Source organism: Petaurus breviceps, unplaced genomic scaffold (assembly GCF_028583685.1).
Source record: "Petaurus breviceps papuanus isolate PSGF00001 unplaced genomic scaffold, PetGlider_PUasm1.0 90769, whole genome shotgun sequence".
In the NCBI taxonomy this organism is placed as follows: domain Eukaryota; kingdom Metazoa; phylum Chordata; class Mammalia; order Diprotodontia; family Petauridae; genus Petaurus; species Petaurus breviceps.
The window spans coordinates 13,650,089-13,674,949 of NW_027187341.1; the positions used below are offsets into that span (position 1 = coordinate 13,650,089).

At 37.0% G+C, this 24,861-nt stretch overlaps 1 protein-coding gene across 8 annotated transcripts in view; it reads right to left on the bottom strand.

Moving 5' to 3' along the window:
* The window catches only part of ENOX1 (ecto-NOX disulfide-thiol exchanger 1), a 726,395-nt gene that overhangs the window by 162,561 nt on the left and 538,973 nt on the right, over positions 1-24,861 (bottom strand). For all 8 annotated transcript variants that reach the window (XM_069068688.1, XM_069068694.1, XM_069068693.1 and 5 more), the window contains one exon: positions 14,239-14,451. In XM_069068688.1, coding sequence (XP_068924789.1) covers positions 14,239-14,451 — 213 coding nt within the window. The remainder of the gene's footprint in view (positions 1-14,238; positions 14,452-24,861) is intronic.

Below are 24,861 nucleotides of genomic sequence, written 5' to 3' on the forward strand. Positions count from 1 at the left end.
AAAGATTCTGGAGTGATTTGCCATTTCCTTATCCAGTTCATTTTACAAATGAGGTCACTGAGGTAAACAGGGTTAAGTGATTTGCCCAGAGTCACAGAGCTAGCAAGTGTCTGAGGCCACATTTGAACCCAGATCTTCCTGACTCCATGTGCTCTATCCACGAGACCACCTAGCTGCCCACTTTGCAGACTTTAAAGGCACCATATAAATGTTAGTTATCATCAGCAGCAGCATTACTATTGTCATTAATTCTAGTTAACAACCATTTCCTTTTCAATCCTTTACAGAGTCAAGCAACTATGAGGCTGACAGTTTTCAGTGCCCAGAATTCAATATGTCTTACCTGAATTGCTTTGTTTTACTGGACATCTCTTCTGGTAAATCTTTGAATTGAGTAGGCTGGTGAATAAATAAGTTTCTCTAACCCTTCCTACCATTGCTCTTTTACAATGGCCTTAAAATACCAACATTATAGTGGCATGACTTTGCTGAATAGATGCATTCTTAACAGCCTACATCCACTACTCCATGTACAGGCAAACTCTCAGCATCCAAAAATCTTGACTGCTTACCCCAAGAAATGTAAACATTTGCTTTCATGTCAATGTCTTTTTTTGTTTTGTTTTGTTTTAATAATTTTTTTAATCAGACATTGTTGCTCTGAAACCAAAATGGCATCTTTAGGGGGTAAATCCCCCAGCATTTGCAATGATCAACAAATACTAGTCACGGAAGATACTTTTGTGGAGAAAGAAAGGCTGCGCAGAGCTGTTACAACAGTTATATGGGGACTTTCCTCTGTGGATGAGCTATATAGATGAAAGTCACAAATGTCTAAAAAACATTTTAACACTTCATAAAATTCTCTTTGGACAGCAGAGCACAGGAGCCAAATTTCCCTTGGTGGGAATAAAAATGTTTATCCGCAGTGTTCCTAAGAGATAACTGATTTCAAGGAGTGCTCCACATTCAGAAGAAATGTGGAAGAGGCCACAAATCTGGCTGAAGGGGATAACAGCACACCCACGGATATCGGAAACACCTCACATTTCACTCTCCTGATTTCCACATCCCTGGACTCTTTTATGGGCTAACTTCAAAAAGCAGGGTAAGGTAGCTCACAGAGAAAATGATCAAGGAATCTCACTGCTCTCCATTGATGATAATTTTGTCCTCAATTTTTCTCAATTGCATGTTGCCAAACTCAAATCCTCAGAACTGAAATGTGACTTTAACCTGCAATTCCATATTTAAAACAGACCTGAGAAATGTGTATGGAATAACATATAGTTTGCTGATGTTCACTGAACTATCCACTGATCTCACTGAAGTATTTGATACCATACAGTCTGAGCTCTGGTAAGTACTAGCAAAAACCAGATTCTATAGCAAATTATAGTATGTTAAAGCTTAAAGATATAGAGTCATCCTCCAACACCTTCATTTTACAGATATTTTGTGTCAAAAATGGCCTCAAGGTTAATGGTGGTACCAATCACCCAAACTAGGTAACTGGGAAAGATTCTGGGGGTTGGAAATGATCACCGATATACACGATGATTGAATTAAAGGTCATTTTCTTACAGACCACTTTATGAATGTGATATAATACTCCCAAATAAAATATGTCAATGCATTTGTAAGCTCAGTGATGGAAGTTCTTCCTCCAATGATTCCAATCACCAATTATCCTTGTCTGCAACTCTTGTCCATGTCCTGGCTTAAGTTTGCTGCTGTCTATCAGTTGTCAAAAATTCTCACCATATGACCCATATATCTTCTTTTTCATGTGTATATTTCTTTGATGACATCCTTTATACCACTTCTCCTTCCCATGTTCTTATTTGTAATATGTTGCAGCCAGTCACATCTACCATGTGCCTTTTAACCACCCTTTAAATTTAAATTGTATGGAGTTTGTAGTATTCCATGACTCACGGTAATACAATCAAAATGGAGACTATTGGTATTAAAAAAGATAGGATTTTATTTCAGGGAGAATGCTAGGGCTATTTTGTGGATAATGGGCATTCTTCTTCCATTTGTTTTTTTCATTGTAGATAAAGAAATTAAATTCTCTTCAGTGATTATGGATATCTTTAAGAAATCTCTGCAGTATCCCGGGTTTTGATATAATCATTACAATGCTGCAAACGGGAGAATCTAGAATACCTCACTGTTGTTGTTCAGTCATATATGACTTTTTGTGACCCCATCACATCAGTCCCTTCAATCTTCCACTATCTCTAGAAGTCTAGGAGGTATTTAATATCTAGAGCAAATTCTGCCTTGACTTGGACTCTGTGTGGCATCTTGTCCATGACCAAGGCAAAGACCTTCCCTGAATGTATATCTCCCTGTTTTCTGTAACACTGGATGATAACGATCAGAGGGTGGTCAAACAACATTATCTCTGTTGCTCATTTCTTCAAGAAATCTACCTACTCTATGTATACTTGGTTTTAAAAATATAAAAGATGGTTTAGCCACCCAATTGCATTTCCCATCTTTGTTCTTTTTAGTATCATTTCTACTTCCTCTTAAGCACATATGTTATGTTACAGCTTAAATGTAATGATTCCACTGCCCTTACTGGCGAGAAGACCTAGTTATGAATATTCTTTGCAGATCTTTTCCATCTTTTATGTTTGTTGGCCTCCATTCAGTTTCATCCTTAAATGTCCTCAGAATGATTTTGCCTAGTGGCATCTTTCACCATGCTTTCTTTAAACTGGCTTTTCTTTCTAATTTTTATTTATGAGGTGTTTCTGCTAATAATCTTCCAACATCATTCCTTGCAGGATTTTACAAATTAATTTACATTCTCAGGTGGTGTGGACCTTGGTTACTACATCTCTCTACTAAAGAAATAACTCATGTTGGCTAACTAAGGTGGTTTTCCAATTCTGAAGTACCACCTCATACCTATCAGATTGGCTAATGTGACAAAAATGGAAAATGATGGATGTTGGAGGGGATATGGGAAAACTAGGGTGCTAATGCACTGTTGGTAGAGTTGTGAAATGATCCAACTATTCTGGAGAGCAATTTGGAACTATGCCCAAAGGGCTATAAAACTGTGCATACCCTTTGATCCAGCAATACCACTGCTAGGTCTATATCCCAAAGACATCAAAAAGGGGGGAAAGGACTTATATGAGCAAAAATATTGATTGCAGCTCTTTTTGTGCTGGCTAAGAATTGGAAATTGAAGGGATGCCCATCAACTGGGGTATGGCTAAACAAGCTGTGGTTTATAACTGCAATGCAATATTATTGTGCTATAAGAAATGACAAGCAGGGTGATTCCAGAAAAAAAAACTGGAAAGACTTGCATGAACTGATGCAAAGTGAAGTGAACGGAATCAGGAGAACAATGTACACAGTAACAGCATTAGTGTTCAGTGAAGAACTGTGAATGACTTATCTATTTTCAGCAATACCATGACCCAAGAAAATCCCAAAGGACTAATGATGAAGCATACTATCTGCCTCTGGAGAAAGAAGTGATATTGTTTGAATACAGACTGAAGCATGCTATTTTTGACTTTCTTCCTTTCTTTTATTCAAGTCTCCTTGTATAAAATTACTAATATGAGAATGTTTAAATAATCCCACATGTATAACCTACATCTGATCGCTTACTGTCTCGGGGAGGGGAAGGAGAGAGGGATAGAATTTGGAACTCAAAACTTTAAAAAAATTGTTTTAACATGTAATTGGGGAGAAATAAAGTACATTAAAAAAGCTAAGAAGATTTTTGGTCTTTTTTGGTCTTGTTATAATAATTGATTTATTTCACTCAAATTGTGTATGAAATTACGGTGATCATTGTTGATATTCTTTCCCGCATGCATTTTTAGCGCCAATAAGTTGTTGAAATAATTTAGTTTGTAGCATTTAATTCCATATCATATATTCTAGTTTTGTATCAATTTTGCTCCTTGTTCTTACAAGTCAGTGGTCTGCCTGTACACAGACAGATGATTCAGAAATTTCTCCCACAATCAGCAGCAAGTCATTAATTGCTTGTAAAATTTAATTGGTTTTATTATTTTGGATGCTGTTGATATTCATCACATAAAAAAATCTTTTGATTCATTTCTCAAAGAAAGTATTCATGATTTATAGTCATGAAGCTTACGTGTAGTCTACAAATCTTTGGTCTCTCTCATTCTCTATTCCTGAATCACATTTTCCAAAATATTTTTACTATATTCACGTGTTTCCACCTTTGCACTGAAGTTACTATCAATGAATGTGTTCATTTAATTGGGAAGGTCACATAGGATTTCTCTTCTTCATTCTCTATAACAGATGGTGATGCATAAAATGTAATTATTTATTTGACACAGCAGAAAGAATGATGGACTTGAAGGTTTTGGACATTGGTTCACATCTTAATTCTGCTGTTTGCTACCTACCCATGTAACCAAGGGAATATCACTTAACCTTTATCCTTCTTGGTTTCTTCATATATAAGGGGGTTGTTTTAGGTAACTTTAAAGTTTCTCTTTGACTCTAAATTTATAGTTTATTATTTTCATGGTGGTGTTTTTGCAAATATTTATCATAGCCCCTAAAAGATAAGATGACAAAATGTCTCATGAAATGATGCTTCTTACTGACCTTAGATAAAAATAAAATCAACTCCACAAAGTTCTTTATTTGCCTCTCAAAGGAGAATGCATGAGACATCCTTGTGAGTTATATCCTTCCTTCTTTTGGTTTTGTTTATAGTGATTATGTAAAAATTATTAATTTTTCCAATAACATAACTATTCACCGGCCATTGGACAAGTATATTACATTGAGAGTACTAAAAATTAAGTTGATGGTTATTGGTGGTTGAGAAAACTGTGAATTTTAGCCCCCTTGGTCCTTTTTTTCTGGTAAAATCTGGCACCATCATGGTAGAAATAGAAAGGCCTGGTTGGACTCAGATCCATTTTTCACTTTTCTTTGTTACATAGCTTCCCATGGGCAAATAATTCAATAACAAGGAACTAGTCCATTCGTTATTGTCCTTTGAAAGCAGATACAGTAGTATAGCTGCATAGAATCTAGGTTCATATCCATGTCATGACAAGTATACTATGATAATAATAATAATTATTATTGCATTAGCATAGTACTGTAAGGTATGTAGAATAATTTCCTCACAACTTTCTTGTTAGGTAAGTAGTCTAAGTATAATTTGCCCATCATTAGACAAGTAGCAAATATCTGAGATCAAATTCCAACCCAAATCTTCCTCGTTTTATGCCCAGCACTCTATCCACCACACTATGGTGCCTCTTATGTTGATGGTACCAACGTCCAGCCAATGTTAATGGTGAATCTCTCCAATGCCTGGAACACAAAAAGTATTCTGTACTTTCCTCACCTGGACTAGATAACCTCTAAGATACTGTCAAACTATTGATCATTGATCCCTCCTAACTTTGTATAGAATGACCACTATCCTCCATGGTGGGAGTGGTAGGGAGACCTTTTTGTAGTATTGCCAAATGCTGTGCTACAAACATAGTCAAAAGTCCTCAACATGGATTATATTCAACTTTTTGTACATTTAAAGTTGGATATAAGGTTATGACCTTACTCCACTCTAACCCAGCTTGTTTAAGGGTTTGTGGGTTCACAAATCATACTTATTATGCAAACTCATTCTTAATATACAAACAGAAATTATGTTCTTGTTGTTTAGTCATTTTCAGTTCTATCCAACTCTTCATCACCCCATTTGGGGCGTTTTCTTGGCAAAGATACTGGAATGATTTGTCATTTCCTTCTGTAGCTTGTTTTACAGATGAGAAAACTGAGGCAAACAGAGTTAAGTGACTTGCCCAGGGTCATACATCTAGTAAGTATCTGAGGCCAGATTTGAACTCATGAAGATGAGATTTCCTGATTCCAAGCCAAGTGCACTATCCACTGTACCACCTAGCTGGATGGCATAGCTCCCACAAAACACTATGGAAGTAGGGCCATGCCTACACATAGATGGAATAGACAGTTCTCTTAGTTATGTGGTGTGAAATCACTTAAACTGCAAGTAAAATTAAACAACAGCAACATTTATTAACTTCCTAGTATATTAGTTGCTATTTAAATTTTTTTTCTCTGATTTGAATGAAGAACTCAGTGATGTGCTTATCAAATGTGGAGATAGCATGCAGTTGGGAAGGGTAACTACCATACTGGATGACATCATCAGGATCCAAAAACATCATAATAGGTTATACCCAGCAAGATAAGATATGATGTAAAGTCTTCACTTAGATTTAAGAAATCAACTTCACCAGTTCAAGATAACAAAAAAATCTAGAGTTTTTATTTGACTGAAAGCTCAACATGGGTCCATAGTGTAATACAATAATGAAAAAAGCTAACTGGAAAATGATCTCAACAAACTAGGACAATATGCCAAATCTTTTCACTTATTTACTTAGCTATTAATTTAGTCATTCACCAGAAGTATCATGTTTCATTCTGACTATAACATTCTAGCAGGGACTCTGACAAGATGGAGAACTTCTCTTTTCTTTTCTTCCTTGGAGGTGGGAAGACGAGGCAATTGGGGTTAAGTGACTTGCCTGAAGTCACACAGCTAGTAATTGTCAAGCGTCTGAGGTCACATTTGAGCTCAGGTCCTCCTGACTCCAGGGCCGGTGCTCTATTCACTGTGCCACCTAGCTGCCCCCAACATGGAGAACTTCTAGAGGAGGGTAACCTAGGAAAGTAGGGGTACAGGACACCATGGTGCTTGGAGATCAAATTATAGAACTGCAGATGTTTACCTTGTAGAAGAGAAAATTCATGGTGGTGGTTTTAGCTATCTTGAATTATATGTAGACCTTCCATGCAGAAGAGTATTTAGACCTGTCCTGGTTGTTCCCAAAGGGAACCACACAGTGCATGGAAGCTTCAAAGGGGGAAAAAATTGGCCAATTTTAAGTAAAAAAAGTCCCTCCTAATTATTAGCCATTGTTTCTTGAATACAACTGTTGCCTACAACTATTGTTGTGTTTATAAAGCATAACCATAGTACATATTCTTAAACCAATATTCTTCTCATTTCTATTCTTCTCCTCTCCTATATGCTTTTCAGTCCCTTAGCTCCCCTGACTCTTTTCTCATACCATGAAACATGTTGGGAAAGAACCAGAGTGGGAATATCATGGATTGTTTAAATTTTCATAGGTCTCTGAGTGTTGTAACAAGATGTGCACATTAATAATTCAATGCAGTAGCACATGCTTCCAGAACTTTAGAAACAATTCCTCTCTGAGCTATGAAATGACAGGCTATACTCAAAACAAAACTGAGATTTGGAATGCCTGTGGGGGATCCCTGGAAAGTATATCTATATATAAAGCAGATAATTCCACAACATGAAAGTCTTTGAGATGTAAAACATGGTGTGTTTTATGCCATGAAACTGACAACCCCATATCATAAAATGACATAATGATGAGATAATTCATCTGTGTTGAAGAGTCCACTACACCTGTATTTATTTCCACCAAAGAGGAGTTAGCTGGCCAGTCAGAAAAGGAAAGGAAGACACACAGTTTCTTTAAATATCAGCATCATATTCTTTTCTATCAGCTTTGATGACTATTCATCTGTAACCAAAAATGAATGAAGTATTACCTAAGAATGAAGAGACAGTTACTGCTACTTAAGTGCCTGATTTATTTAGCTCTGGATGAGAAGAAAATATGAAGTCAATTCAAATCAACAAAAGCTGATGAAACACATATTATGTGTAAGCCACTGGGCTAGGTGTTGTCAATGTAAAGATGAAGCCTGGTGCCTCAAGGTGGTGTTGGACCTAAATATGGTGGATGAAGCAATGGATTTGGAATCAAGGAAACCTGAGTTCAAATTCTGCCTCAGACACTCACCAGCAATTTGATCCTAGGCATGTTTCAATTAACTTCTCTCAGTCTCAGTTTCCTTATTTGTAAAGTGGAGATAATAGCACGTACCTTGTAGGCTTGTGAGAATCAAATTTCATACATACATATATACATACACATACACACATATATGTATATAGACAACACGCACATACAAGTACATGCATTTATATCTACACATACACATAAGCACAGTGTGTATGTAGATGTGCATATGTATGTACATATACAATACACATTTACAACTACACATACACACATATGTATGCATATGTATATACGTACACATATGTATATACACACTCAAATTTGCTTTGCAAACCTTAAAGTGATATATACATTATATATTATCATAATATAATTATAATATAATAATATTATATATTAAGGCTAATATAATTTTTGCATAAAAAGCTACTATTTAAATTGGAATAAGTAAGTGAAGTATAAAGCACTATAAGAAATTCAAAGGGGGTAGATCATACCCATATATGGGATCCAGGCAAGCTCCATGCAGGGAATGGTATCTGAGCTGGGTATTAGAAGGAAAGGGTGGATTTCCACAGGCAGAGAGAGAGGACAAGGCATGGCACTGTGGAAAACAGCAATGCATCCTCTGTAGCCGGAGGATGCATGTGTAAATCTCTGCCACTTACCTTGTTACTTTATTTCTCTGGGTCTGTTTCCTCATCTAAAAATGGGAGGAGTAGGGTCCTTTCTAACCTTACCTCTATGTCCAATGACTATTCTAGATCTGTAGGATGGTATGAGCATGGACACAGAAATGGAAGAACGAGGGACGAGAATGGGGCACACTGTTTGACTGGGACATCGAGTTTAGTACCAAGGACTGAATCTTTATCAATTCTGATGTGAAAGTAAACCATGTGCAGAAGGCCTCAGCTTCTTTGTAATTTCTTTGTTAGGCATTTATTTGTTTGAAGAATTGGTTCCCATCATGGCTGATACACCCTTTTGGAGAAGGAAGTTACAATGACTTACAAATTAGCTCTTGTAAAGTCTCACCTTGTAGTTAGTCTATCTCCACAAAACATTTGTGAAGGTAGGAAGTGAGGCAGTGTAGAGGAGGCAAGCAGAGTACCTCTGGAGTGGACAGCCTGAGTTACAACCCAGGACCCGACAGTTACTACCTAGCTGACCCGCAACGAGTCATTTCACTAGTTTGTTCATCTTTAAACGATGAAGAAGGTTGAATTAGAAGGCCTCTGAGACTCCTTCCAGCTCTAGATCAATGACTAAATAGATTCTAATCGATCTTTAAATATGGAGCAGGTAATCCATAAAATGGCATTATACATCAAGTTACAGATGCCCTCATTCCTTCAATGACACAGATCCATGGAAACATTTTTATCAAGGGATTATATGTTTTCACATTGCTGTGTGTACTACTAAACCAGATGACAGATGGATGTGGTGGACTTCAGAACTCCTCTGGTGGCTCTGGGCCCTGCCTTTTTCCTTTCCCCAGAACTCTTCTTACTGAGCATGAAACTCTTACTTAGGAACCCCCTTGTGCTCTTTGTTGCAAAGTTCACAAAATCAGCATATTCACATCCCCATTCTAGGATTGTCTTGAAACACTTCCCAGAGAGTTCTCAGCTCTCTTTTACTTCAGCTGGTAAGGATGTCTACAGAGAAGCATATTGATACTGTAAAATCAGGATATTTTATTGGGAAGTGGCATTCAGGGATGCATTCTAGAATGACTGGAATATTTCCAGTCACCTAGGAGACAGAAAGCTGAGTTGCCTTCCTCATATAATTTTCATGTTTAACAATCCCAGGCTCATTCCCAAATGAAAAAGCCAAAATGTGATTCATGGGGCGTTTGCCAGGAATATTAATGTTAATAAGCTGGGATGTTACTGATGCTCAGTTGACTAACAAGAAGCTTTTGGAAAATGTGGCAATTGGGTTCACCATAAAGGACTGTCTCTGTTCGGATTATGGAAATTTCAGGGCAGTTGTTAATGCTGCTTATCTGCCTCACTCTGTAGTGCTGGACTTATCCTTGGGTACCATGGTGCAGAGAGCACTGGCTTTGCAGTAAGAGAATCTGGATTCCAATCCTAACTCTGAGATTTGCTACCTTATGACCTTGGGCATGTCTTCAATATCTTTGACTATTGATTTCTTCATCTGTAAAATGTAAGGGCTAGAGTAGGGGGCCTTTGAGGCCCCTTTCAGCTCTAAATCCCTAGATATTACTTCCCTAATTCCAATAGTTATTCTAGGCTGCTCTTTACTGGTCCTGTTTCCTTGGAATGTCACTCCCATTCCACACAGACAGCTGAGAATGTGGATACATAAGCCATCAGTGCCTAGAGAAACTGAAATCTGACTCTCCCTTAAAATAAATCCAGGATTAGAAATGATACCAATTCAAATGCAAAGATGATCAGACAATGTGCACACTATATATCTATCTATATCTATATATATGGTTAAGCACATATGTTACTATACATTTTGGATGAATTCCTGTGTTGAATTCATCCTTACTTCTAAAGTTCATTTATCGATGGCAGAGAAGAATGAGCCCATCACTGAGAATAAACAAGGGTTGGTAAGTGGCGCACAAAGCCAAAACCTGCCTGTAAATTTTAAGGTAAATCATCTATTCCAAAGTCACTTTAAGAGTGTTATGGCTCCCAGGGCCTGCTCAAGGCTGCTGGAGTGCCTGCCAACATGTTGGCTATGCTGCCAAACAATATACTTCAGGTTGCATCTGGGCCTGCCCAGTCACTGCTGAAGTTAGCAAGTTGGTGAAACTGTGTCAAAGGGGAATTGAGAATCAAGTTATAAGGCTAGAGGAGAAAGCCATGTAGTAGTAGATGAATGGGAAATTAACAGGTTGCCATTTCTGTCACAGCTGGGAGTTGACCAATATGAATTTTCTGAATCATAATAATTTGGCACTTTATAGTTGCAAAATATTTAACTCTATTCTCTCCTCTGATTTTCACAATCACCCTGTGAGTCAAGAACTGTTGATAATAACAATAATTCACATTTATCTAACACTTTAAAGTTTCCATGGCTTTTTGCACAGATTATCTCACTTGAAGCCTCACACCAATGCTGTGATGTGTGCTATTATTATGTCCATTTTACAGATGGAGAAACGGAAGCTAAGGTTTAGTGGGTTGTCTAGAGTCACACAGCTGGAGTGGATCCCATGTATAGTGATTAGAAATCCTGAGCTGAAAGAGGCCTCAGAGGTCACCTCCTCTAAAACAAAAACCAAAAACAGATGAATAAGCTTAGGAGAAAGAAATTGGCCTAAAATGATACAACTAGGAAATGTACGCGGCAGGACTGGAACACAGGTCTTCTGTCTGACTACAGTGACATGGCCCTTTCTATCATACCTCACCATTGCTACTCAACCAAGTGGTCTCCTATGGTTGGTAACTTCATGTTCCCAAACTACAGTTATCTCTGATGCTCTCCCAACCGGAAGCACACATTCATCATTCTAAGCTCTTCTGTTTTGACATGCTGTTACCCATTTAATGGACACTGCCAGACAAAACCAAACCTCAGTGACTTCTATTACTCACTGTCTGGCTTATCTTCAATATTAGTAGCAAAGTTGAATCTCTACCCATTATAAGTTGAAAGTATAGTGGGAAATACTTCTAGATTGTTGCCAGAGTGGTTTAGGGACATGTGCTTTACTTCTGTGTCTTTATTCATGGAGTCAGATTCTCATTTTAAGGTATAAAGGCACAAATTCCTCATCTTGGAATTCGAGGCCATTCTTCATCTGACTCCAACCTACCATCCCTCCCTTCTCTCAAATGACATTCTAACCACAGTGGACCATTTAACATCACTCATTCTTTTCTTGCCCTCACACCTCTGTGTGTATTTGTTCTTTACATGCTCATGTCTGAAATGGACACTCTCCTCCCTCCATCTCTGTCAAGCGACATTCTATTGCTTCAAGATCAAAGTCAGATACCTCCTTCTCTGTGACAGTCAATCCCTGCACATGACAGTGATCTCTTCCTACTCACATTTCTCATTACATTTTATCTGGACCTCTTCTTTATACTTATCATGTTCTGCTAACTAAATCACTCTTATTTTCACAATCAGATTTTAAGCTCCATTAGGGCAGTCTTATTTCATTTTTATGATTTCTAAAGACAAAGTGCTTTGAATATTTTTGTGGTTGAGTCATACCTCAGTTGTGTCTGACACTTTGTGACCCTGTTTGAGGTTTTCTTGGCAAAGATACTGGACAGGTTCACCGTTTCCTTCTCCAGCTCATTCTACAGATGAGAAAACTGAGGCAAACAGTGTTAAGTGACTTGCCCAGCATCACCCACCTAGTAAGTGTCTGAGGCCATATTTGAACTCAGGAAGATGAGTCTTTAGGATCAGGGGTCTTTCCACTATGTTGCTTGGCTTGAATATAGTAGGCACTTAATAAGTGTTTGTTGAATAGAATTAGATTACATGACTAGGCAAGACTTTAGCTCATAGGTGGAAGGGTCTTAAAAACCATGTAATTTCAAGCCCCTCATTTTATGGATGAGGAAACTGAGGGTCCGAGAAGTGAATTTACTCGCCCAAGATCATAAGGTAACAATGAGAATGATTAAAAATAATAAGTTCACATTTAAATAGCTCTTTGAGGTTTGGAAAATGTTTTACATTATATTGCATCATTTGATCCTCACAATTTTGTGAGGCAGATGATATTATTACCCTCATTAATAATCATGATAATAATAGCTAGTATTTATATAGTACCTGTGCTGTGCTAAGCATTTTAAAATTATTATCTCATTTGTTCCCCCAACCACCCTGGGAGATAGATGCTATTATTATCCCAATTTGGCAATTGAGGTAAATGAAGCAAATAAGGGTTATGTGACCTGCCCGGGGTTATTCTGCTATTGTGTGTCTGAGACAGGATTTGAACTCAGGTCTCTCTGGCTCTATTTAGGGCTCTAGCCACTACCCCCATCAAAGTGGGATTTGAAATGAGATGCTCTAATTCTAGGATTTTTTGCATTGTACCATGTTGCCTCTCTAATCTCCTATTGGACCATTATATTATGCTACTGTTTATGTTCTAAAGGACAATATCTTGTGTCCCTTCATGATTTTGGATATCACTACCAATATTCTACATCGTAATGCCAGTGAATCTGCCCTTATGTTAGTTAGCTATCTTGTCAGATAGGAAGATGATAAAGCTAAGAGATGGGTCAGAGTTCGGATGACTCTGTTCCTTCTATTCTGTGGGGACAAACCTGGTGGATTTAAAATTCTTCATCTATATGGTCAGATTATACTGTACTTTCTCTTGGCTCTATAATTTGGGGGAAAATATAGCTTTTTAAAGAGTTAATACCTAAATCACGCATCACCATCTTGTCTGGCTTGGAATTTACAAGAATATTGTTACAGCACCATTAAATGGGTTTTACAAATCAAGAAAACATAGGCAGCTGGGAAGCATTATAGCATTTTGACATTAACTACAAGCATAGCTATATTGCACTTAAAAAATTCACACACACCACACACACACACACACACACACACACACACACATCCTTTTTTTTGAATAGAGCCTTGGGTAATTACCCTGACAATTGTTCTGTGAGGAAGCCCCATTTACAACCCCTAATCAATTACATATCTGAACATAGAAAAAAAAAATCACTAGGCAATTTGCCTTCCATCTTAAATGAGCAAAAGCGATATAAAATAAAATAAAATTAGACCCAACTCTTGTTGCCAATATTATTCCCGAGCACCAAATCTCTGGGACTTTAGGCACTGCACCTCCAGAGTATCATGACCCAGGGAGGAGGAAAAGTCGCCCTACCTGAAGCTTTTCCCCAAGCAGGGCCCAAGGTCAACTGAGTCTGTATGTGCTTCCTATTCTGTCAGCATTAGCATGACCTACAAATCTCTATTTAAATGTGGATGAGTACGCAGCAGGTAATGTGCAGAATGTTCTGAGTCAGGACATTTGGTGCATTTGGCCACTCCTGATATGGAGGCTAGATGCTGCACGACTGATGGAAGGCTATGGAAACTGCTCACCTTGAGATACAAGCTCTTAGGGGATGGTCCGTGTTCCTCCAAGTTGCCATAGAGTATGAAGTAGGTTATGAAGTTTGCCATTGAGTATGGAGTAGAATGGGAAGTCGTTATAGCTACTTACCCCCAAAAGAAACAACAAACAACAAAAACCAAAAACACACCAACAAAGGAAAGCAAAACCACAGCAATGGACATGGCCCACAAAATGGCTACTTACATTGAGTGAGAATTCCAGTTAAGGCATCCTTGAAGTTCTCCTTTGCTTGCTCCATCTCCTGCTCATGGTTGGCTTTTTCATTCATCAGGCGGCGGACATGACTGTTGGCCGACTGGACCATGGAGTAGAATTGGTTGGCCGATCGCCGATTTACTTCCCCTCGTTCAATCCAGGTGAGCAGCACTGTGATGGCTTCAGAAAACTTGCTGTCATCTGGAAAGGGAAAACACACAGGATATAGCTTAAATATATGTTTTTTAAAAACCACCCCTACACGTTAAAAAAATTAAAGCATGGTTTCCTTTGTTGTCTTCGGGGAATAAGATGTAGTATTATCACCCCAGATATGTTACCCAGAGTTGTCAAATTATTTTATCTGAGGACAAATAATCCCCACCACTAGATTTCCACCTTCCGTCAGTCTCATTTTTTTCCACTTGTGTGAAATTATTTACAAAGCAGACAGTGGCCCAAGTGCCATATTTTATTAATAATTAATCAACAAATAATTTATTAAGCATCTACAATGTGTAATTCACTGTGCTAGGTGTTGGGGATACAAAGTCAAAACTGAAACAGTTTTTGCCCTCAAGAAGCTTATATTCTTTTGCTTTACATTCTTTTGAATGAGATAATGGTTGTATATGTATATCCATGTATATATACATATGCACACATGTATACGTATATGTATGTCTATATGTTATGCAAATGTGCCAGTCCCCACTACACTGAGTTAACAAGAAAATGCCTAACCTCCTTTAACCGAGAGAGATATGATAAAGCCAATATGCATTTAAAATACAAACTCAGCTGTAAACCACTATGAAGGAATATGGTATATGTATGCATGCATGTATGAATGTACGCACATATATAAGTGTGTATGCATATGCATGCGTGTATATATTATATATGCACATATGTGTTTACATTGTCTGTATAGGTACATGCATAAATACCTGTTTATGCTCTCAATTACATAAAATATGAAAGATATATAAGAGCATACATATATATGTATATACATATTATCTACACCTATATGTTTATATATACCCCCATATTCACTAGATTACATAAAATGTACAAGATAGGCTGCATAAGGGCATGCACGATATACATATTTATACAAATATGTTGTCTACATACATATATATGTATATAAACGAGCTTACATAAAATTTATAGGATATACATAAAGGTATATATGTGTGTGCATATAGCTCTCTCTATATTTATATATACAAGTCTATATATACACATGCACCTATGAGTGTGCATACACATGCACACCTATATATGCTAGATTACATAAAATGTACAACATATACATAACTAAGCACGAAAAATACACATATGTTACAGAGTAGAATGGAGTGAAGGGCGTTAGTAGCCTTCACAAGATACTCTGCACATTACAGATAACATGTAGAGTTAAACTCTCACAATTATACTAGCTTTAGTTTTCCTATGGGTTAATTCCACATTCTACTGAATTGAATGACATTTGGACTGGTATATTTAGGTGAATTTCAAACCAGTTGACTAGACAGACCCAAAGAATAGTCGCTTAAGGTTTGAGATTGATTCAAGTTTTCGATCCTTTTGAAGGATTGCTTCATGGAAGATAGATAAGATTTGCCCTTCCTGGCCCCAGAAGGCAGACCCACAAGCAATGGTTAGAAACTGAAAAGAGATAAATTTGAGCTTCAAATAAAGAAAAACTTCCTAACAATTTGAGTTATCCAAAAGTGAGATGGGCAGCCTCTGAAGGCAGTTGATTACCCCTTAAGGTGTCGTCAAGTAAGGCTGAATGAGCCCTTGGGTAAATTCTGTGACTGATATTTTGTACTATTTGTAGTCCTTTGACTATTCTCATGTATAAATGCTTATCATTTGCCTCTATACTTGCTCTTTTTTTCATCCTAGGTAAAGGCATTGGGCCTTCTGAACTTGTGAGTTTCAAAAGGTCAGGAGAGAAGAGGAGAAAGCATTCAGGTTTCCTAGTGTCTGGGTTTTGAAGTTAGCACAGCACTGGAGCCTAGAGGAGAAGGGACTGAATGACCTTCGGGATTCTGCCCAGAAGTAGCTGAGATGAGGACACCCCTAGGAGTCAACACTGCATCTAGATGTGGACAAGGTAGGGTCAATGTAATGTAAGCACTGAGCTCAGTTTGAGTCTACTCTCCCCAGAAACTGAGATGATACAGGGAAATGCTGTGGAGCGTATTTGTTTGTACTTTTGATATACTATGTCTTCCAAGTAAATTTGTCATTGTTGTTCAGTTGTATGTCTCTTTGTGACCCCCATGGACCATAGCATGCCAATACTGTCCATGGGATTTTCTTGGCAAAGATACTGGAGTGGTTTGTCATTTTCTTTTCCAGTGGATCCATAGATTAAGTGACTTGCTCAGGTCACAAAGTTCATATGAGACTAAGGCTGGATTTGAATTTAGGTCTTCCTGACTCCAGGCCCAGAACTCTATCTACTCAGCCACCCAGCTGCCTCCATTCCAAGTAAATATCCCTATGTAAAATCTAATTGTCATTAAGTCATTGAATGGAACTGGGATCCTAGTCACTGGTACCTAACAGAGAAAGAAAAAGGCAATGGAGGCTTGAGAAAATGGCACTAGAGAAGGGAAACCCTAACTCTTCAGGATACCCTGGAACCTTGAGATGGCAAATGCAGTTGGACAGATTTTGAGAGAGTGAACCCAGCATACTCACTATATTAGTTTCTGGGATCATTTGGCTTTCTCATTCTGGAGACTTTGAGGGGACTACTATATATTGTAAAACTTCCCAGGAAATTGTGATAACTGAGATAATATCATTGTCTTTTTATATTTCCCTATAGTTTGTCATTGATGGTTTATTTGAATAGGTAAGGGTGAGGCTGCTATAATTGTATACATTATTTTCTAATTAAATAATTATTGTAATTTACATTAATAATGATTTGCATACCATTATTAAGAAATATTTCAAAAATTCCAAACTTCAGAAAATTCAGAATTTCACAAAATGGATATTTCTCCACTAATGAAGACTGTATTCTTCTTATGACTTTAAGAGTCAGATGTAGAAGACTTCATTCCCCTTGGTTAACAGGGTAATAAGCCCTTATGAACTTAGGCTCTCTGTAGATAATAGACATATGGTCTCTCACTAGACTCATACTCAAGGCCTTTCAGTTTTAGTAGAATCTGCCAGCACATTTGCTCTACAAGCAAGGTCTTTTAAGAACCCAACATTCCTCCAAAGATTGTGAGACAATGGATGATGACTTAAGGGATGTCACAAACTATCAGCATTCCTATCTAAAAGCAACAAAACCTTTAAAAACAGAACCTCTAGAAACAAGTAAGAATGGTAAATTCCATTCAGAATTATGACAGAAGCTATAAAATAATTGGCAATATATTTAACAAGATTCAACCAGGGACTATATGAATCTAAAAAAATACTTGCTGTAGAAATAAAAACAGCCCTAGGAAACTGGAGAAACTTTAATTTCTCATGGGTAGATTGAGCCAATATAAATAAAAGTGACAACATTACCTAAGTTAATGTACTTATTCAGCGCTATACCAAACTCCCAAAAGATTATTTTATAGAGCTAACAATTTTTATAGAGTTAACAAAATTCATATGGAGGGATAAAAGGCCAACAATCGCAAGGGTAATAATAACAAAAAAGTGGAAAGAAATGGGGTTTATCAGTACCAGATCTCAAATTGAACTACAGAGCAGTAATCATTTAAAAAAATATTTGGTACTGGTACAAAAAGAAGAGAGAGAGAAGTTTATCAGCAGAACAGATTAGGTACAGACTATATACCAAGATTAACTCCAAATGGATATATGACCTGTATATAAAAAGGTCACATAACAAAATAATTAGAGGAACAAGGAAGAGATTAACTTTTGGATCTATAAGTAGGTAAAGAGTTTATGACTAAGTCAAAAATGGGTTTACACAAGATAAAGAATTCTGATAACATAAAATTTTCTAATTTTTGTACAAAGAAATCTAATATAAAAATCTAAAGAGATAAGTGAAAAATCTTTGTAACGTGTCTTTTTAAAAATAATATTTTAGTTTTCTCCAATGTATGTAAAAACAATTTTTAACATTCTTTTTAAAAATTTTAGGTTCCAAACTCTCTCTCCCTCCTCTTCCACCTCCCTGACATGACAAGATTATACATGCACGATCATGCAAAATATATTTCCAAATTAGTTACATTGTGAAGGAAAACACAGACCAAAAAAACAAAACCCAAACCAAAAAAAAAAAACAACCCACCAACAACCCAACACAAAATAATAAAGAAAGTAAAAAATAGTAAGCTTCAATCTGCATTCAGACTCCATCAATTCTTTCTGTGGATGTGGATAACATTTTTCATCATGATCTCCTTTGGAATTATCTTGGATCATGTATTGCTGTCATACATAGTTGATCCATTGTATAATATTGCTGTTACTACTGTGTTTCCCCGATAATAAGACACTGTCTTATTATTTTTTTTGGAAAGAAAAACATCAGAGGGCTTATTTTCAGGGGAGGGCTTATGTTGTCCTGCCTCAGCTCTCCTCCGCGGCACTGCTCTCAATGGCTCCAGCAAGCAAATCACTGGGGAAGAACAGGATGACGCACTCACTGCTGCAGCTCTGATTGGATGCAGCTCGGAGCGCGGCGTGCGTTTCACCCGGGGGGGGGGGACGGTGCATACAGAGGGTACCGTAATGTAGCGTGTAGCACAGGGGATCACCTTCACTACAGTAGCAATCTCAATAGGGCTTATTTTCGGGGGGGCTTATTTTCGGGATAGGTCTTATTATCGGGGAAACACGGTATGTACAATTTTCTCCTGGTTCTGCTCACTTTGCTCCACATCAGTTCATGTAAGTCTTTTCAGGTTTTTCTGAAGTCATCCTGTTTGTCATTTCTTCTAGCACAATAGTATTCCATCACAATCGTACACCACAAATGTAATATGTATCTTTGACAAAGGTTTCATACCCAAGACATATAGGGAACTGAGTCAAATATATTAGACTAAGAATCATTCCACAACAGATAAATTGTTAAAGGAATAAAAGAATTTTCATAGGAGGAAATCCAAGCTATCAAATAATGATGAAAAAATGTTCTGTATCATTAATAGAGATATGCAAATTAAAGTAACTCGAGGTTCAATTGCAAATCTATCAAATTGTTAAAGATAACAAAAGAGAAAAATGACCAACATTGTGGGAAAACAAGTACACTATTACACTGCTGATGGAGCAGTAAAATTGGCCTACCCATGCTGGAAAGTAATTTGGAACTTTGACCACACCAAATGTTGATATCCTTTGACTCAACTATACTACTACTAGCCTCTGCCCCCAAAGACAAATAAATTTTAGAAAGGATCTGTATGTATAAAGATATTTATATTAACTCTTTCCATGAAAACCCAAAATGGAATTTATTTTTATTGTGGAATGACTAGATTCACTGTGGTATACAAATGAAATGGAAAATTATTGTGCCAAAAGAAAAGATCAAATGGACAATTTCATAGGGAACAAGGAAGACTTTTATGAACTGATGCAAAGTGAATCAAACTAGAGCAATTTATACAAGAATAACAAAATTATACAGCAAAACAACTCTTACCAATGCAAGGAATGATAAACCACGAGTCTAGAAGAATAGAGATGAAATATGTAACTCACTTCTTCCTAAAGAGGTGATGAACTCAAAATAGAGAAGGAGATATACATTTTTAGACATGGATAATGTGGAATTTTGTTTTCTTTTTTCAGATTATGTGGCTATATACTGAGAGGTTTGTTTTTCAGAGTTTGTTTTTTTTTAATCAGAGAGGAAGCAGTGGTAGGGACTAATTAAAAATACCTGTTACTTAAAAAATGCTAAATTATTTTTAAAAAGTATTCCTTAAAAAGATATATTTACTTATGACATATATTTAGGTATATCTGTACTACCAGAGCTTTCTTTCTACATGTATCTTCTTGGGTGGGTAATGATGATTTGGTTTAAAAGGTATGTCTAATTTTTTTTTTAATTTGAGAGGAAGAAGTGGGAGGGACAGAATGATAAAAAGTACCTGTTATTCAAAATGCTAAATTATTTAAAAGGTATTCCTTGAAAAAATATATATTTGCCTATGACATATATTTAGGTATATGTATACTACCAAACTTTTCTTTCTACATGTATCTTCTTGGGTGGGTAATGATGATTTCGTTTAGAAGGTATGTCCAATAAAGACTTGATTTCATTTGCTGTTAAGAAAAAAGTTGCTTAAGAAAATATATTGGCTTAGATTATGCTTGCTGTCCTGTATTCAAAGATAGGTAACTGTAATGGCAAGCAAATGAATACTTAGCACCTTGTTTCAGTTCAAGTGTCTTTGAGCCTTACCCTGATTATATCAAGTCTTTTTGTTAACAAACAGAGCCTATGAATCCCACAGTGGGATTGTGACTTGTCAAAGACAGGAACAGGAAGGATGTAAGAGGTGGGTGGAACAGGGAGGAGCTAATGACAGATAAGAAGCTGAGTACAGCTGGGACAGAACAGAACTGACAGAGGAACACTTGTGGTGGTTGGCACTGTCTGTGTTGATTTGTGTTGTGATACTTAGTACAAAAGCCCTGGGACCTTACTGGAAGCCCTGAAAGAGTATTTTCTTGTTGTCTGTTTATAGAAGTTCTGGAAGAGGGTTTGGTTTTCATAGGTCCTGGGACTTTGCTCATGTTCTGTATTGACTTCTCAGACCCTGTTTGAGGGTCTCTGTTGATTTCACAGGCAGAAAGTGAATTGATGATGGTTCCAGCAATGTGTATGAATGTTGTCTTGGCTCTGTTAAGCTTTGTCTTCCCAGAAACAGCAACTGCAAAGGACTTGAGGTGGACTGGACACTGTGAGCTTCAATATGGAATGAGAACTGGATGAGGAGCTGGACAAAGAGTTGAGAGCTGCCTACCTGTGAATCCAGGTGACAGGTAGATTCAGGCAAGAGCTGGACCCGTGGAAGAGGAACCATGGAATCTGGGAGCCAGTCTTGAGTCAAGATGAAAAGATCTCTCCTTGGGTACTTAGTATTTTCTGAGAAGATCCCAAATTACTGTGGCCTAGGGGTGGGAGAACTTTGTACTTTGTACCTTTATCCCTTAAGGATGATTGAGTTAAGGATGATTGGAAACTAATTTCCAATCAAGAAGAAAGAAGACTTTTTGGCTGAGAGATTAAGACAATGTGACATAGAGGTGGGAAAACTTTGACCTTTGTACTTTGTGTCACTTAAGGAGGATTGTTCCGTAAGAATGATTGAGTTAAGAACTTACTGAATGATATCTTTTGTTTAAAACTATCTGGCCACTTTAGTAATAAGTTGTTATATCATTGTGAATGCTGTAATTTGGTTTCTGTGAATGTTTTGCCTTAGTTTATTGCTGAATAAATAGGAAGTTCACTATACTATGTGATCAGAACCTTAAAGCTATTCACAGCAGCAGTGCTCTGGAGAATTACTCATGCTTGACTTTACAGTGACATTACTGATACATGGTCATAGGATATGTGACTTGACTTTTCTTTCTGTAGGAAGGATTGATTTTTATGGGTGCAAGCTGATTATGGAACAGGAGTTTCCTTTATGTAAATGGAATTAGTGAGTTAGGCTATGAACCTGAGAACCCAGGACTTTTATAACCTCATGCTTTAATCAACTGATGGCCTAAAATTGCCCATCCTGGACTCTGGAAATGAAGCAGACAAGTTTTCTTAAAATCTTATTCCACAAGCTCAGGCAAAGAAGTATCATTTGGTAGCTCACATAACTTGGTTAACTTTAGAAATTCAGTTTTAAGTTCAACCCTTGGTGAACTCAGAGGTAGTGGTTTCTTATCTTATTCCATGAACCAAAGCAGTTCTTTTGAGGAAAAATCCATCATATAACTTAACATTATGTTCAGTCCATAGAGGGAATTGTAATTTAGCATTATGTTGGTGAGAGGCCCACTGCAACAGTTATAGTCAGAATAAATTCTGTCTTCCTCACACACTCTACCTCTCACCCTGCCAACAGATGTTAGGAGAATGGACCTCTGAATAGACAACAGAGATAAACCAAATGTTTATAGGAAATCCTTTAAAAATGTTTACCTCTAAGTGCTTTCCTTTTTCTCTTTCACTATAACTCTTCCCTCTTTCATAAATACATAAAGAAAATTATTAGCATTTTGTTATAGACCCAACAATACATGAAAACAATATTACTCATCTTTCTTTCAACTGTACATAGTTATTTTGTCTCTTTCTTGCTGTCATAGGATTCACAAATATGCTATTTTACTGTTAGAATATTTAACTGGCAAATGGAACTTTGATTGATATACTGACATTCCAATTAAATTGGACTTCCATTAGTTAAGGCATGACGAGTAAGTAACATCAGTTAACATTTGTTGGGACATAGGGGGTAGTTTTAATTTATATTAATTAAGAAAAAAACCCAGTAACTTTCTGGATGGTTACATAAGCACATCAGGAGAGGCTGATTTCAATACCCAATAGTAAATTTAATTTTTTATTTGGTAGAAAGATAATTGAGAAAGCAGAGAACAATATAAACTAATTTAAATAGGATCAGTGCTGCAGTCTTATTAAAGATTTTCATTTAGAAAGAAACTAATATTGCTCATAAGAATCACATCAAAGATACTCTCATAAAATTTCCAAATACATTTTCTGAACATGCTTAGGTATAACCTGAGTCATGAGAGCTCTTCAAAAATTCTAAGCAGAAGTCCTTTCTTGTACTAAATTCTCAAAAATGTATTTAGGGGCCATTTTCTCTTGATGAATTACACTTATAATTTAGTCCTGGCCTTCATCACATTATGCCAAGATTACTAGAACAGTCTCACAGCTGGCCTCTCTGCCTCCGGTATCTATCCCCTCCAATCCATCATGTACATTATTGCTAGATAAATCTTCCTTAAACATAATTTCTATTGTGGCATCTCTTCTCAAAAAGGGGAAGAAGAAAGTATAAGGGAAGGCATGGAAGTAGGAAAATGTATGATATGTTTGGTGTTAAGGATGGTGAAAAGATTGGTTTGGGTATAATGAAGATTTGGTATAGAAGAGTAGTTGAAGATAAATCTGGATGGATAGGTTTGTCACCATATTGTAGGGAACTTTGAATGTCAAATTACAGAGCTTTGACTTTCCCCTAGAGTCAATATGGAGCCACTGGTGAAATCTGAATAGTTTGTGTAGGTCTAAAAAGAGGAGGGTCATAATGAAAGCAGTGTTTTATAGGAACTTGTCTATCAGTACCAGTAACAGGAGAAAGAGCATGAAGAGACTGAGAATCATTAGGAATCCAGTGCAATAGTCTATGCATGAAGAAATAAAATTGTGAACTTGAGGGGTGACAATGGGAAAATAAAAGAAAAGAATGGAAATTAGAGACATTGTGAAGCAGGGGTTATTAGCCTTTTTTATGTGTCAGGGACTTTTTTTATAGTCTTGGTAAAGCCCATGGACTCCTTCTCAAAATAATGGTTCTTTATCTTCATTAATAATTGTGAGAGATTGAGTGAGAAACACAATTTCAGCTCGATATTCATGAAAATAAAGATACAGTTTTTCCCATCCATGCTCATGGATCCCCTGGAATTTGTAGACCTCTTTTAAACAGTTCGTACCATAGAGGCAAAGTCCATAGAATGACTGGAATATTATTGGATGTGGGAGAGGAAGACTCTTAGGATCAAGAGTTTAGAACTAAAAGAGGCCTTAGAATTCACTGAATACACTTCCCACTCCCGTTCTGCTGATGAGACAATTTAGGAACAAAGAAGTTATATGACTAAGCCCAGTATCACCCAACTATTAAGTGTCTGGATTAGAATTTGAACTGAAGTCCTTCTGAATACAAATTCAGTGCTCTATTCACTATGTCATGCTACCTTTTAAGGAGCAAAGGCGTCTTTAAACATGAATTCTAAGTTTCAAGTAAGAAAGATGAGAATTATGTTCCTTTAAATAGGGATTTTAAGAGGTTTAGAAATGGTTTAGAGGGCAAAATAGCAGGTTTTATTTTATGCATATTGGTGAATGGTGGAAAATGTTGAGTTTGTGATAATTAGCAAGACATCTGGGTGGAAATATCAAATAGGAAATTGGAGATGTGGGGTTGAAACTCAGATGAGAGTTGAGACCTAGAGAAAGAGAATAAGAGAAACGGAGAGGTGAAAGCTGAAGCTATAGTGATTAAGATAAGATCTCCAAGTACCAGAGAAAGAAGAACCAAAGGACCTAGGACAGATCAGAGAATGTCTAGAGGCTAGACCAATGAAATGTTATTTTCCAGTATTCACTAATATACACCCTCCATTCTCCTTGGACTACTCCCTTCAACCCCAGGAATATACAACACTAATATATTTCTGCCCATGTTCTCCCTGACTTTGTTTGTGTGGTCCCTCTTCCTAGAATGCCTTTCCTCTCCCTTTGTAACAAAATCCAAATCTTCCCTGAGACTCAGATGTTTCTCCATCTAGTATGAAGTAGTGTATAGG